General features: G+C 41.3%; 3 protein-coding genes across 4 annotated transcripts; 1 reads left to right on the top strand and 2 right to left on the bottom strand.

Moving 5' to 3' along the window:
* Positions 1-244: 244 nt before the first annotated feature.
* Positions 245-2,987, bottom strand: LOC123730988 (proteasome subunit beta type-9-like). Of its 2 annotated transcripts, XM_045709833.1 has the most exons (7): positions 2,705-2,987; positions 2,411-2,550; positions 2,097-2,164; positions 1,841-1,972; positions 1,496-1,625; positions 838-979; positions 245-690 (listed from the first exon to the last, which is right to left on the bottom strand). In XM_045709833.1, the coding sequence occupies exons 2-7, from the start codon at positions 2,462-2,464 to the stop codon at positions 563-565; spliced, it is 654 nt and encodes a 217-aa protein (XP_045565789.1). In that variant the 5' UTR covers positions 2,465-2,550; positions 2,705-2,987; the 3' UTR covers positions 245-562. The 2 variants fall into 2 exon arrangements, with proteins under 2 accessions (XP_045565789.1, XP_045565790.1); XM_045709834.1 differs by lacking the exon at positions 2,705-2,987 and having other exon boundaries at positions 2,411-2,698.
* A 976-nt stretch (positions 2,988-3,963) lies between these two features.
* On the bottom strand, positions 3,964-9,215 carry LOC106588399 (proteasome subunit beta type-6-A like protein-like). Its single transcript, XM_014177341.2, has 6 exons — positions 8,943-9,215; positions 6,486-6,556; positions 5,522-5,653; positions 4,940-5,069; positions 4,697-4,841; positions 3,964-4,395 (listed from the first exon to the last, which is right to left on the bottom strand). Exons 1-6 carry the CDS (start codon positions 8,988-8,990, stop codon positions 4,268-4,270), a joined length of 654 nt encoding a protein of 217 aa, XP_014032816.2. The 5' UTR covers positions 8,991-9,215; the 3' UTR covers positions 3,964-4,267.
* On the top strand, positions 8,924-14,449 carry LOC106588398 (proteasome subunit beta type-7). Its single transcript, XM_045709832.1, has 8 exons — positions 8,924-9,208; positions 9,554-9,647; positions 11,543-11,640; positions 11,833-11,973; positions 13,196-13,311; positions 13,474-13,532; positions 13,741-13,892; positions 14,057-14,449. The coding sequence occupies exons 1-8, from the start codon at positions 9,147-9,149 to the stop codon at positions 14,166-14,168; spliced, it is 834 nt and encodes a 277-aa protein (XP_045565788.1). The 5' UTR covers positions 8,924-9,146; the 3' UTR covers positions 14,169-14,449.
* The last annotated feature ends 366 nt before the right edge of the window (positions 14,450-14,815 follow it).

The following is a 14,815-nucleotide window of genomic DNA, read 5'->3' as shown; positions in this document are numbered from 1 at the left end:
TTAATGAACACAAAAGTCAACAATGAGTTGATAAATGAAACCTTCTGACTTCATATCCACTTGGTAACTGATGACTCATGATTACCTAAACTGAATACAATTTGCTACGAATATTTCCATGGCCTTACCAGTGCATGGCTTATATACGGGTAATAACAAAAATTACCATAACTTTTGATGCCGGCAGAACACTTCTTGAATAGTTGTTTTGGGGTTGAAAAAAACCTACAGAGAAATATCCAAGGAAAGTTTAATTGAGAGATGGTTTATTGACTTGTGAACCACCCAAAGACACAGTCCAGCATGAGGTCCCCAGGTACCCAAAATAAAATCAGTGTCTTCAACAGAGGGCTTAACTATTATAAATCATTTAAAAATGGTATGTGTAGTGATGTGGGGATGAGAATATTTAACATTGTGCCAGCATGATATATACCCCTATGCAAACATTCTATTTCCTGTGTAGATTGAATAGTACTGTTTGTTCGTAAGGTGGCCATATGTTCATTCACTGTTTCATAACTACATCAACTTGAGTGTTACTGTTTTCACAACTCAGTTTTCACTGATCATAAAAAGTGGGCAACTCATTGCCCAGAATGCATTTCTCCTCCGCACCCTTTTCATCGATAGTGACAAGGTAGGCCACGCCTCCGCTGGAACCATCTCGACTCATAGCCAATGAAAGTGCTAAGCGAGAGGAGGTATGACGAAAGAGGGAGAGTATGTTATTGACAAATGACATAATATCTTAATAGCGTCTAATTCATGCTGTTTAGGTCATACCGGTATATCAATACATATGAGTATTTTAAAAGTATACTTTTGGTCACTCACTGTTGACAACAAACTGTTGGCAGTCCTCTTTGCTCATGGCCTTCCGGTACTCTGCATCAACAAACCCATAGACATAAGCACTTCCGGAGCCGCCAACCGCAAAGGGTTGTCTGGACAACAGGCCATTCAGGGTCACATACACCTGGGAGGGGACAATGAGTAGGGAAGCACAACAACCTAGCAAACTCTGAAGTAAGTAAAATATTATGCAGATTAGTGAACAACTGTGAGTTTGATGCAACTGTGAGTTTGATTCTGTACTAATTGTACTAAAAGTTCATTTGAGCATACACTCAAAACTATTACAAAATGGTCAATTGAATTCAAAATGACCTCTTCTGACCTTCAGGGATCAGTTAAAATGTTCCAGATGCAAGAACATTTTCTGAAATAAACACATTAAAGAAATAAATACAGATTTCTTTAAATTGAACATTTATTTAACTAGGCAAGCCAGTTAAGAAAAAAATATTATTTAAAAAGACGGCCTACCCCGGACAACATTGGGCCAATTGTGCGCCACCCTATTACATCCGGATGTGATGCAGCCTGGATTTGAACCAGGGACTACAGTGGCACCTTTTGCACTGAAATGCAGTAGCTTAGACCACTGCACCAGTAGCTTTTTTAGACATGGCATTTCTATTTAATGACTGACCTGTCCCCCTCCTCGCTTGTCCCACCCGGCAACAATGAGATGTGCTGACAGCTCTTCTTTGTACTTGTACGAGATGTTTTTCACCAGAGTGGCAGCTGAACGAACTTGAGGATCCTCTCCAACCTCAATGCTGAGTTAAAGAGGTCACAAGTCACATAAGCCACAGCTTAATAGCAGAATTCTTTAACTGAATCTACTGTATAAAGGCATGAGAACATGAGAAAATGCGCAGTGAAGGCCTGTTAACTTTTTCCATACATTTAACTCAACCAAATGTGTTTACATAGCACTAGAGCTATTGTCGACCACAATAAATAGCCATGCAGCGGGTAACACGGGTAATACCTGTGCACATCCAGCTGGTAGTTAACCATCTCAGCGATGGTCTGGGCGTCCGCAGCCGAGCCTGACAGGGCGCAGTAGATCTTGTCATGGAGGAGAGAGAGCTTGTTCATCACCCGGTTCACCACAGTCTCCCTGTGAGGGATGGAGAGAAGAAGGAGGATGGATGGAGGAAAAATGGAGGGTTGAGGGAGGACCATCACTTATTGAATGTTCATAGTAAATTATTGGCTTTCAAAGACTTGGAACAGCGATTTACCCAGCAGACACACGAGAGTCAGAGCCCAGCACCACCCCTCCATCAAACTCAATAGCAATGATGGTGGTCTGAAAGGAAAGCACAGACACAATTTTGATTAAGCGCTTTCCAAACTGTCTTGAGGGCATAATTAAATGACTCAATTGAATGACTCAACACAAGTGAATTCACTTTGAGACTGACTCACATTTGGAAAAGGCAATAGATGATATTTATACATGAATACAAATAAATAAGAAAAAACAGAATGAACACCCCAACATTATAGGCTGATATCATTTCCACCTCCATACATGTCATCAAATCATACTCACCCCGGTTTTTACTTCTTCAGATAGCCACCCTGGCTCTGATGATTCTTCTAACATCTTGAAGCACTTTATTTTTGCGCACGATAGATAATAAGTGGCTGGTCGCGTTGATACCTGTTCAGTGAGCACGGTGTGTGAGAAGCCTTTTGATTCAATGCGAAATGGAAAGAAAAAGAAAACATGCAATTTAAAACCAAAGGACGCCTCATTTAGGACATACGCGAACGATTGCTATTAAACTAGAATGTTGTGTTTAGAATCAACTACTAAAGATATTTGAGAAAGGACCCGTCATACCTTTCTGTCTGGTCCACCATTTTCCAGAAGAAAATGAAAGTGAAAGTTAGATTGTCAGTGAGAGGCTGAAATCATTTCACAAAAAACATACAGAGCTCCAAAAGTTTAGGGTCAGGGACAATATTTAGTTCTTGTTTTGGCTCTGTACTCCAACACTTTGGAATTGAAATGGTACTATGGCTATGAGGTTAAAGTGTAGACTTTCCGCTTTAATTTAAAGGTATTTTCATCCATATCGGGTGAACCGTTTAGAAATTACAGCACTTTGTGTACGTAGTCCCCCCATTTTAGGGGACCAGAAGTATTGGGACAGATTAAGTTATATGTGTAGTAGAGTAGTCTAAAATTAAGTAGTGTGATCCCATATTTCTAGCACGCAATGACTACATCAAGTTGTCACTCTACAAACTTGTTGTTTGGATGCATTTGGTGTTTGTTTTGGATGTGTTACAGATGATTTAGTGCCCAATAGAAATTAATGGTAAATAATGTTTTGTGTCATTTTGGAGTCACTTTTATTGTAAATAAGAATAGAATATGTTTCTAAACACTTCTACATTAATGTGGATGCTATCATGATTACTGATAGTCCTGAATTAATTGTGAATAATGATGAGTGAGAAAGTTACAGAGGCATAAATATAAAACGATAATCTCCCGTTGTTGTAATGGTGAGAGGTTAGCATGTCTTGGGGGTATCATATTTGTGCGCCTGTAACTTTCTCACTCATCATATAACAGTTTTAAATTGTACCAATATTTACTAATTGTAATGATTTGTATGTTGTTGTCATGTAAACACAGGTTTAAGTACGAATTAGTTATAACAGGCTCACTTTACCCCTACCAACATGTACATATTACCTCAATTACCTCGACTAACCTGTAGCCCTGTACAATGACTCGGTACTGGTACCCCCTGTATATAGCCTCGTTATTGCTATTGTATTGTTGCTCTTTTATTGACATTTTTTACACATGTTTATTTAGTAAATATTTTCTTAACTGTTATTTTTCTTAAAACTGCATTGTTGGTTAAGGGCTTGTAAGTAAGCATTTCACTGTAAGGTCTACTACACCTGTTGTATTCAGCGCATGTGACAAATAAAATTTGATTTGAACATATTTACTAATCTATTGCTAGTGATGCCTCAAAGTAAATAGGGCGTATTCCCTCAGTAATAGCCTAATCAATTATAGTGGGGACTGTCAGATTGACAAATTTCTAATCAAACACACTTACACGCAGTGTAAAGATATTTTTACTTTGATTTTATTGATTCCATACAAAGGTCATTAGATGAACAAATATATAAAGCACAGAAACAAAATGAACACAGTGTGGATTAGAAAACACATAGGCAGGAGCAGAGAAGATTCTCACATTGTACTCTTGGAAATCAGTAGTGTTTATTTCTAACCACAGTCCCAAAACCGATGTGAATAGTTAGGCCTATGAACACCAAATGCTGCATGTACAGTATGAACAACAGTGAATGGTTGGGTGAAGGTTCCAAATTCCTCTCACAGAGTGTCACAGCTGATTGGCTGATTGAAGTGTCACTACTCGTCATGGAACTTGGGCAGCTTGTCTCCAGGGATGACAACATGCTCCACCCCCTCTTCCGTGATCACTACCAGGTGTGCCACGCCCCCGCTGACATTGTCTCTGCCCATAGCCAGGGCAAGAGCTAGGTGGGGTGAAGAGGAGAAAAAGAAGGGGGAGGGAGGAAAGAGAGGAAAATAGGTCAGATGGCAGGCAGAGATGGGTATGGAACCATATCCTTCCACATTTTCGGGAAACAGATCTGTTGTGTTCCAGTGCCAATAATCCCATCGCAAACCCATCCTACAATCACTCTCTTGTCCCACTGGAAGATGTTTTCAATAAAAAATATAAAAAATTATTCATAATCTGACATCTTTTATCCTATATAAAAACAGTGTAATTTGGATAAAACAAGGAAGCCTAAAGGGAAAATCAACTTTTACCATTTTTAGCAAACTGTAGGCACTCCTCTTTGCTCATGTCAGGTTTGTATTTGGCGTCGGCGTAACCGTAGATGTATGTACTGCCTGATCCTCCGATGGTGAACGGCTGACTGAGTAACATACCACCCAGGGCCACTGTGTAAACCTACAGGTGAGATAACAGTCAGAAATCATGTGTGTTCTATTCTATTGTGTTCTATTCTATATGTCTGTTTGACTGTTTGTTATGCCCCAGGGCTTCACCTGTGGCCCTTTCTTCCTGTCCCAGCCTGCAGTGATGAAGCCGGCCTGCAGCTCCTCCTTGTTGTTGTAGCACAGCTCCTTCAACACGGACGCTGCGGCCTTCACCAGAGGAGGGGACTCCATCTGGATACTTACCACACAGGGCAGACACAGAAAAGACATGGGTGTCATCATTCAGCATCAAGATTATTCCACAGTTTGTTTCTATGTCTATTGTAGTTCAAGAGGCAGTAGCCTAGCGGTTAAGAGCTTCGGACCAGTAACCGAAAGGTCGCTGGTTTGATCCCCGAGTTGACTAGGTCAAAATAAATCTGTCAATGTGCCCTTGAGCATGGCACTTAACCCTAATTGGTACTGTAAATTGCTCAGGATAAGAGTGTCTGCTAAATGACTAAAATGTAAACGTAGGCTGCACATTACTACTAAGACCACCTCTAAAATGGAGGTCTCCCTGTTGCTGATAATAATACAAATCAATCACACATCAGTCAAGCTTCAATAGTTTGACATCAATCATCATGAGCTATGTCGATCCAGACAAGGCCAGGGACAGAGAAGGGAAAGGGACAGGGTGGTCTATACCTGTGGAAGGAGATCTGGAACTTGGCAGCCTTGGTGACGGCCTGAGCGTCTGCCAGGGAGCCGGCGATGCAGCAGAATATCCTGTCATGGACCTGGATCAGCTTGTTGATGGTCTTAGAGGACACGTAGCTCCTGTGAGTGAAGTGGAGACAGAGACACATTAGATAGACTCCTGGTGACACATTCCAATGTATATATTGCTATAAATGATGGCTGATTTATTTAATATGTTGCGTGTCACAGACGTATTTGATCATAAAGACATGTCTTGAGGAAAGGAGGGGCAATATGATTAACTTGGGTGTAGGTGTTAATAGGTGTTGAAGATCCTCCTTACATGCAGACTAGACAGGGCGCACGCGTGCGTCTTGATTTTGTTCATCCGCACCAGACGCGATCAGGACAATGCAGGTTGAAATATCAAAACTAATTCTGAACCAACTATATTCATTTGGGGCCAGCTTGAAAAGCATTAAACATTCATGGCTGGCTTGCTGTTGTTAGCTAATTTGTCCTGGGATATAAACATTGGGTTGTTATTTTACCTGAAATGCACAAGGTCCTCTACTCCGACAATTAATCCACAGATAAAAGGGTAAACTGACTTAGTTTCTAGTAATCTCTCCTCCTTCAGTCTTCTTCTTTTTCATTAGACTTTTTGTGGCGGTTGGCAACCAACTTGGTGCATTACCAGCACCGACTGGACTGGAGTGTGGACCTCAGTTCATCTTTCAATCACCCACGTGGGTATATGCTCCTAAAAACCAATGAGGAGATGGGAGAGGCGGGACTTGCAGCAGGTCAAGTATCACAAATAGAACCAAGCTCTATTTTAGCGCCTGGCTACGCAGACGTTTGTTGACGTGCGTGAGCAGTTTGGATGCAATCATTGAATAACATGTATGTGTACATTTATTTTGCGTCGCTCGCGCATGTAACATGAGCGGTGTGGTCAGCATGTTACCCTCCAATGGACGCCCTGGAATCTGAGCCGATGATAACCCCTCCATTGAACGTCACCGCCAAGATGGTGGTCTGTAGGAGATCAAATGCAGAGCATGTATAATCAGTTAGATGTAAGATATATATATAAGATATAATAAAAATTATATATTTGTATGATCATACAGTGAGGGAAAAAAGTATTTGATCCCCTGCTGATTTTGTACGTTTGCCCACTGACAAAGAAATGATCAGTCTATAATTTTAATGGTAGGTTTATTTGAACAGTGAGAGACAAAATAACAACAAAAAAATCCAGATGTCAAAAACGTTATAAATTGATTTGCATATTAATGAGGGAAATAAGTATTTGACCCCCTCTCAATCAGAAAGATTTCTGGCTCCCAGGTGTCTTTTATACAGGTAACGAGCTGAGATTAGGAGCACACTCTTAAAGGGAGTGCTCCTAATCTCAGTTTGTTACCTGTATAAAAGACACCTGTCCACAGAAGCAATCAATCAATTAGATTCCAAACTCTCCACCATGGCCAAGACCAAAGAGCGCTCCAAGGATGCCAGGGACAAGATTGTAGACCTACACAAGGCTGGAATGGGCTACAAGACCATCGCCAAGCAGCTTGTTGAGAGGGTGACAACAGTTGGTGTGATTATTCGCAAATGGAAGAAACACAAAAGAACTGTCAATCTCCCTCGGCCTGGGGTTCCATGCAAGATCTCACCTCGTGGAGTTGCAATTATCATGAGAACGGTGAGGAATCAGCCCAGAACTACACGGGAGGATCTTGTCAATGATCTCAAGGCAGTTGGGACCATAGTCACCAAGAAAACAATTGGTAACACATTACGCCGTGAAGGACTGAAATCCTGCAGCGCCCGCAAGGTCCCCCTGCTCAAGAAAGCACATATACATGCCCGTCTGAAGTTTGCCAATGAACATCTGAATGATTCAGAGGACAACTGGGTGAAAGTGTTGTGGTCAGATGAGACCAAAATGGAGCTCTTTGGTATCAACTCAACTCGCCGTGTTTGGAGGAGGAGGAATGCTGCCTATGACCCCAAGAACACCATCCCCACCGTCAAACATGGAGGTGGAAACATTATGCTTTGGGGGTGTTTTTCTGCTAAGGGGACAGGACATCTTCACCGCATCAAAGGGACGATGGACGGGGCCATGTACCGTCAAATCTTGGGTGAGAACCTCCTTCCCTCAGCCAGGGCATTGAAAATGGGTCGTGGATGGGTATTCCAGCATGACAATGACCCAAAACAGAAGGCCAAAGCAACAAAGGAGTAGCTCAAGAAGAAGCACATTAAGGTCCTGGAGTGGCCTAGCCAGTCTCCAGACCTTAATCCCATAGAAAATCTGTGGAGGGAGCTGAAGGTTCGAGTAGCCAAACGTCAGCCTCGAAACCTTAATGACTTGGAGAAGATCTGCAAAGAGGAGTGGGACAAAATCCCTCCTGAGATGTGTGCAAACCTGGTGGCCAACTACAAGAAACGCATGACCTCTGTGATTGCCAACAAGGGTTTTGCCACCAAGTACTAAGTCATGTTTTGCAGAGGGGTCAAATACTTATTTCCCTCATTAAAATGCAAATCAATTTATAACATTTTAGACATGAGTTTTTCAGGATTTTTTTGTTGTTATTCTGTCTCTCACTGTTCAAATAAACCTACCATTAAAATTATAGACTGATCATTTCTTTGTCAGTGGGAAAACGTACAAAATCAGCAGGGGATCAAATACTTTTTTCCCTCACTGTATATTTATGACATTTATTATATCTGATCTAAGGTTATTTTCCTCCTTGTGAATATGGTCTTTACCAGGGGTGTTAAACATCCAGCTGGTGAGAGGGTCCAATCCGGGTGGTTTGTGTTTAAAAAGTCAATATACTTTAAAATGACTAAAACCAAATCGAAACTGTGTAGAAATGACTTACATTCATACACTTTCATACAGGGAGCATGCGAAATTCGATGGCTAGAGGACTATTTTTTATAACCAATAGAAATATAACCAATTTTCAGTGCAGCCCTCCCGACCTTGTTAAAATCTGAACGCGGCCCCCAGAGCAAAATGAGTTTGACACCCTTGGTCTATACAGTCAATGGATGGGCTGTAGTTGGGATTTTGGGAGCGTGTACGTAGGTTAATTTCTACCCTGAGCTTGAGTTGCAGATGAATGACTCGAAAACGAAAGTAAATTCAGCCCTTTGTTCTTCAGAAAATATGAAGTTATTATTATTATTAAGTTAAATGTATAAACGTTTTAGATGAATTTCAGCTTTAGTGTACCGAGATGAATTAATGACAAAATCAACAAGGCAACCTAGAACTAAAATCCTGAGGGTAAATTGGTCCCAAAATGTAGGCTACTGTATATCGCTGTTTCAATTTAGGAAAATGTATAACATTATCAGATACAAAATATATTTAAAAAAACAATTTACTTACGCCTGTGCTAACTCCTTTGATTTGAGAGTCCATTAAGTGTCTTTCCATTATTAACGCCGATGAAAAAGAGGGATAAAACTGCGTTCCTTAGTCACATACTGTAGGGTCACATCAGATCGAGAATATTGCGACCTCGTGCGACGTGCAAAGGGTTGTAGGGAAGTCAGAATCTTACAATTGAGTGCAAAATAACCCTTTTCAGGTATGGCGCTATCAAATGTTCTCGAAATACCTACATCGGGATTTAATTTCGAGAACGTCGCCAGGTATGATTTCCCTTTTATTTTTAAAGATAATAATATTGAGTTTGTTTTGTAAATCGTAATTATTGATCTATTCTCATACCAAGGCTATATCAAAAGTGAAAGTAATAACTCGTATAATCTATGAAAATATGTTTTATAAAAAGACCCGCAAGACTAAATCATTTTAAAGGCTGCATTTGACTCTTTCTGCATTTTCTTTTAATGAAAGTCATACTTCTATGTGTTAATCAGATGATTGCAATGTTATTGATCTGGTCATCATTAGATAGGGCTTTTCTTTGTATGATTTTGTGGTACACTGTATTGGTATTGTGTATTTGATTGGTCTATATCTTCATCAAACAGAAATGTTGCTCTGGAGGGCCTGCTTGAGGGAGGACATACCAAGACACTTAAGCCTATGAAGACTGGGACCACCATAGCTGGACTAGTGTGCAAGGTGAGCGTGATGTCCACTGAAATGGGAAGGCATCTCTAATAAGTGGAGATACATATAGTGGGCCGAATTTCATTTTGGTCCCATTTCATATATTTTAAGTTCATTTAACATAATATAATGAACCTGTGCTTGATTTGGACTGACATACTGTAGGTACTCTTTATATTTAGGTGCAGGAGCTCCACAATACTTTTGAGATAATATTCTATAAGAGGAACAGGAGCTCAAGCAGTAGAACATTTGAGGTGCTTGTACTCAGCTCCGGTGAGCACAAGCCCAAGTCAAGCACTGTACTGAACAAAAATATAACATGTAAAGTGTTGGTCCCATGTTTCATAAGCTGAAATTAAAGATCCCATTAATGTTCCATATGCACAAAACAACTATTTCTCTCAAATTTCCTGCACAAATGTTTTACATCCCGGTTAGTGAACATTTTCATCCACCTGACAGATGTGGCATATCAAGAAGCTGATTAAACAGCATGATCATTACACAGTGCACCTTATGCTGGGGACAAGAAAAGGCCACTCTAAAATGTGCAGTTTTGTCACACAACACAATGCCACAGATGTCTCAAGTTTTGAGGGAGCGTGCAATTGGCATGCTGACTGCAGGAATGTCCACCAGAGCTGTTGCCAGATAATTTAATATTAATTTCTCTACCATAAGCCTCCTCGTTTTAGAGAATTTGTCAGTACGTCCAAACAGCCTCACAACCGCAGACAACTTGTAACCATGTCAGCACAGGACCTCCACATCCAGCTTCTTCACCTACGGCATCGTCTAAGACCAGCCAACCCTGACAGCTGATGAAACTGTGGGTTTGCACAACCAAAGAGTTTCTGCACAAACTGTCAGAAGCCATCTCAGGGAAGCTCATCTGTGTGCTCGTCGTCCTCACTAGGGTCTTGACTTGACTTTAGTTTGGCATCGTAACCGACTTCAGTGGGCAAATGCTCACCTTCAATGGCCACTGGCACACTGGAGAAGTGTGCTCTTCACGGATGAATCCCGGTTTCAACTGTACTGGGCAGATGGCAAACAGCGTTTATGGCGTTGTGTGGGGGAGCAATTTGCTGATGTCAACGTTGTGAACAGAGTGCCCCAGGGTGGCGGTGGGATTATGGTATAGCCAGGCATAAACTACGGACAACGAACACAATTGCATTTTATCGATGGCAATTTGAATGCACAGAGATACCGTGACGAGATCCTGAGGACCATCGTCATGCCATTCATCTACCACCATCACCTCATGTTTCAGCATGATAATGCACAGCCCCATGTCGCAAGGATCTGTACACAATTCCTGGAAGCTGAAAATGTCCCAGTTCTTCCATGGCCTGCATACTCACAGACATGTCACCCACTGAGCATGTTTGGGATGCTCTGGATTGATGTGTACCACAGCATGTTCCAGTTCCCGCCAATATCCAGCAACTTCGCACAGCCATTGAAAAAGAGTGGGACAACCTTCCACAGGCCAAAATCAACAGCCTGATCAACTCTATGTGAAGGAGACGCTGCATGAGGCAAATTTGCATGAGGCAAATTATTGTCACACCAAATACTGACTGGTTTTCTGATCCATGCCCCTACTTTTTCTTTAAAGTATCTGTGACCAACAGATGCATATCTATATTCCCAGTCATGTGCAATCCATAGATTAGGGCCTAATGAATTTATTTACATGGACTGGTTTCCTTATATGAACTGTGACTCAGTACAATCTTTGAAATTGTTGCATGTTGTGTTTACATTTTTGTTCCCTGTACCTTATCATGATCCTTGCCTATCTATATTTGACTTAAAAAAGACAATAATGATGGACAAAATGTATTGAAATTAATTATGTATTAAATGGAGTGTTCTTTGGGGCCTTGTTTGTGCAGGAGGGAGTGGTACTGGGAGCAGACACGCGGGCCACCTCCGGTGAAGTGGTGGCTGATAAGATGTGTGCCAAGATCCACTACATCTCCCCCAATATATAGTGAGTAGGCCTACACCTGTTTTAAGGGGTAGTCAATGTGTGACTTATGTTTAGAATGGAATTGATTGTCGTGTGTAGGAGAGAAGTGGAAGAGTAGTGAAAAAATGGAGGTTGTCCCTTTTATTTGAGATATCCATGCCCGCACATCCATTGTTCTCCTCTCCCCTCTCTCCTGCCTACTCCCTCTGTCAGCTGCTGTGGTGCAGGGACTGCAGCGGATACAGAGAAGACCACCGACCTGCTCTCCTCCAACCTCACCATCTTTTCTATGAACAGCGGCAGGAACCCACGTGTCGTGATGGCAGTAAACATACTGCAGGACATGCTATTCAGGTGTGTGTGTATCTTTACCACTCTCCATTAAAGCAGTGGTTCCCAACTCCGGTCCTCGAGTAACCCCAACAGCACACATTTTTGTCGACGCCCCAGACAAACACACCTAATTTAACTTGTAAATGGGTTGCTGATTAGTTGACAAGTGGAGTCAGGTGTGCTTGTCCGGGGCCACAACAGAAATATGTACTGTTGGGGATACTCGGGGAACAGAGTTGGGAATCGTTGCATTGGAGTATTAAACATTACACTTCGTTAGAGCATTTAAGGGGCAATCTGCAGTTTAAAAAACAACAAAGCGGTTACCCAGCCACTGCTTTGGTAAACAGCTGAGGGATGTGGCTGGAGAAATGTAACCACTCTCAAATGAATCGACAAAGCTGTGGATGAAAGGACTGACCATCTGTGAGGTCAATTATTATACTTTTTTTTACCATGGCCTAGATTGAATAAGTTCAGTGTTAACCTGTGATAACCAACAATCGCATTTCATTGTTTCTATTCAGGCGGTGTCAGAAGTTTAACGGCGTTGGAGCTGACGATTCGGTGAGCGGCTGCTCGTGTGGCTATTGTCACAAAGCCACACCATTTCTGTTACAAGTTCAGAACGAGAAAGTGTAGGCTCTATAGAAATAATGACGCTCAAATTGAAAAACATAAAACCAAATAATAAGGATTCCTGTCAGCCTGATCGAGGTGTAGATTACGTCACACATTCCGGTGTTCGAACTTGTAACACGGCTGCATGGGATTTCTACTAATGCGACTCTGTGCATCCTATGGCAATGTTCGCGATGGGTATAACGCCGGCGAACCACTTGTGGATTTGACCGCTCCAACGCAGTTACACCTCCGACATCGCCTAAACAAAAGCTATGCTATGCTTTGCTGTTTTCGGTTATCGCTGGTTAAAGCTGAACTGACTGAATCTAGGCCCATGTTTTGAGGCTATTCAGTGTTTGTTTACAATTACATTGTTTATAAACATTGGAGTAAAAAATGCTTCTATTTTGGGTTCTGATAGGGGTACGACAGTTGAACTAATAAGCTCATGAGGCATTTATAAGTTACATTCTTCAAGAATCAATGGGTATATATCATTCATTTAAAAGTCCAAAAATTGATGTAGCAATCGCAGATTGCCCATTTAAACATTACATTCTGTTGAAATACATTCTGCAATTCTTGTTTGTTAATAATCTATCTCATCATTCTCTCATAGGTACCGGGGCCAGATAGGGGCCAGTCTAATCCTAGGAGGGGTGGACTGTACCGGTAATCACCTCTACACAGTGGGGCCCTATGGGAGCATAGACAATGTGCAATACCTTGCAATGGGTGAGTGACTGCTGCTGTGTCAAGCATACATAAGCATCCACCCATATATTGTTTTAGTTTGGGCCATTATTAGTTGATTAATCGACTAGTCATGAATAATCTATAAATAATTACATTTAGTTGATTCATACGTGTTTTACTTTGAATTGTGTTTTTGTGTAGGGTCTGGCGACTTGGCTGCTTTGGGGATTCTGGAGGACAGGTTCAAACCTAATATGGAGGTTTGTGACTTTTCCTTAGGCAGCCTAGAAGTTGTCATACATTTAGTTCATATGCTATCGCGTCGATAGAGTTCAAGTCTCAAGAGTTAAGTCATTGGACTCGCCATGAAGAACGCATTCGATTTGTTTACATTAAGCTGGATGTATTGTAGTCTTACCTCCCCAATCCCAGTCCATTCACTCACTCCCAATCCCTGTGTCCTACTAGATGGAGGAGGCTAAGGAGCTGGTCCGGGATGCCATCCACTCTGGAATCATGAGTGACCTGGGCTCAGGAAACAACATAGATATCTGTGTCATCACTAAACAGGGGGTGGACTACATCAGGCCGTACCAGGAGTCAGAGTACAAAGACAAGAGGTAAATGATGTCACCATCCTCAGATTGTGCTTCAAGTATTAGTCTAGACAGCATATTTGCGATTTTTTTTTTATTGTTGTTTGTCAAAACAGTGGTTCATTTCTCTCTCTTCTCTCTCATTCCCACTCTCTCTCACACTCTCTCTCTCGCCCTCTCTCATTCAGGCGGAAGAGATACAAGTATGGCACAGGTACAACGTCTATTTTGACAGAGAAAATAGTCCCTCTGGAGCTGGAGGTGGTGCAGAAGACAGTCCAGCGGATGGATACTGCCTGAACCTGACCACTCTGAAACGACAGAGAGGCTGGAGACAGTCACACAGAGGCTAATCACAATATTCAGACATAAAATAAATGAATACAAGACACCTGATAATGACAAGACTTGACTACTAGGTGACACTACAATGCAAAGCCTTAAAATCATTGTGACATAAAGATCTTAGTTGAATGAACTGTAGTCAGCGATACATTTTGAACAGGTAATAGGCCTAGGCTAGTGGGTGAAATATTGTAAAGTGATTGATTGAATAAAAAGTCTACATTCTTTTTCATGAACAAAGTGTTTGAGTTTTCCCTCACTTTTAGCTTTCCCTTTTAGCACAGTTCTCACATCATCTTAATTTTTATGTATGTTTTTAATAATCTTGCCATGGTTCACCAATGAAGAATATAACTGCTACTACCTTCCAGGGGATTTAGATATTTTAAATGTTTCAAATAGTGAACAAATTGTGAAACGTAATACACCATAATGTTTACCACATGAAACCTATTAACAGGTACGTCTCCATATTTACTGATGACGATACCACAAATAATGCTCTGCGATTGGCCAAATGTGATACATTTACACTCAATTTACTGTATATTGTTGTGATATATTATGGCAAAACTTCCAAGACTATTAACACATGTTTATCA

This window comes from Salmo salar, chromosome ssa27 (genome assembly GCF_905237065.1).
Source record: "Salmo salar chromosome ssa27, Ssal_v3.1, whole genome shotgun sequence".
NCBI classification, from domain to species: Eukaryota; Metazoa; Chordata; class Actinopteri; order Salmoniformes; family Salmonidae; genus Salmo; species Salmo salar.
The sequence above is the reverse complement of the archived record's forward strand: the minus strand, read 5'-3'. Positions and strand labels throughout refer to the sequence as shown.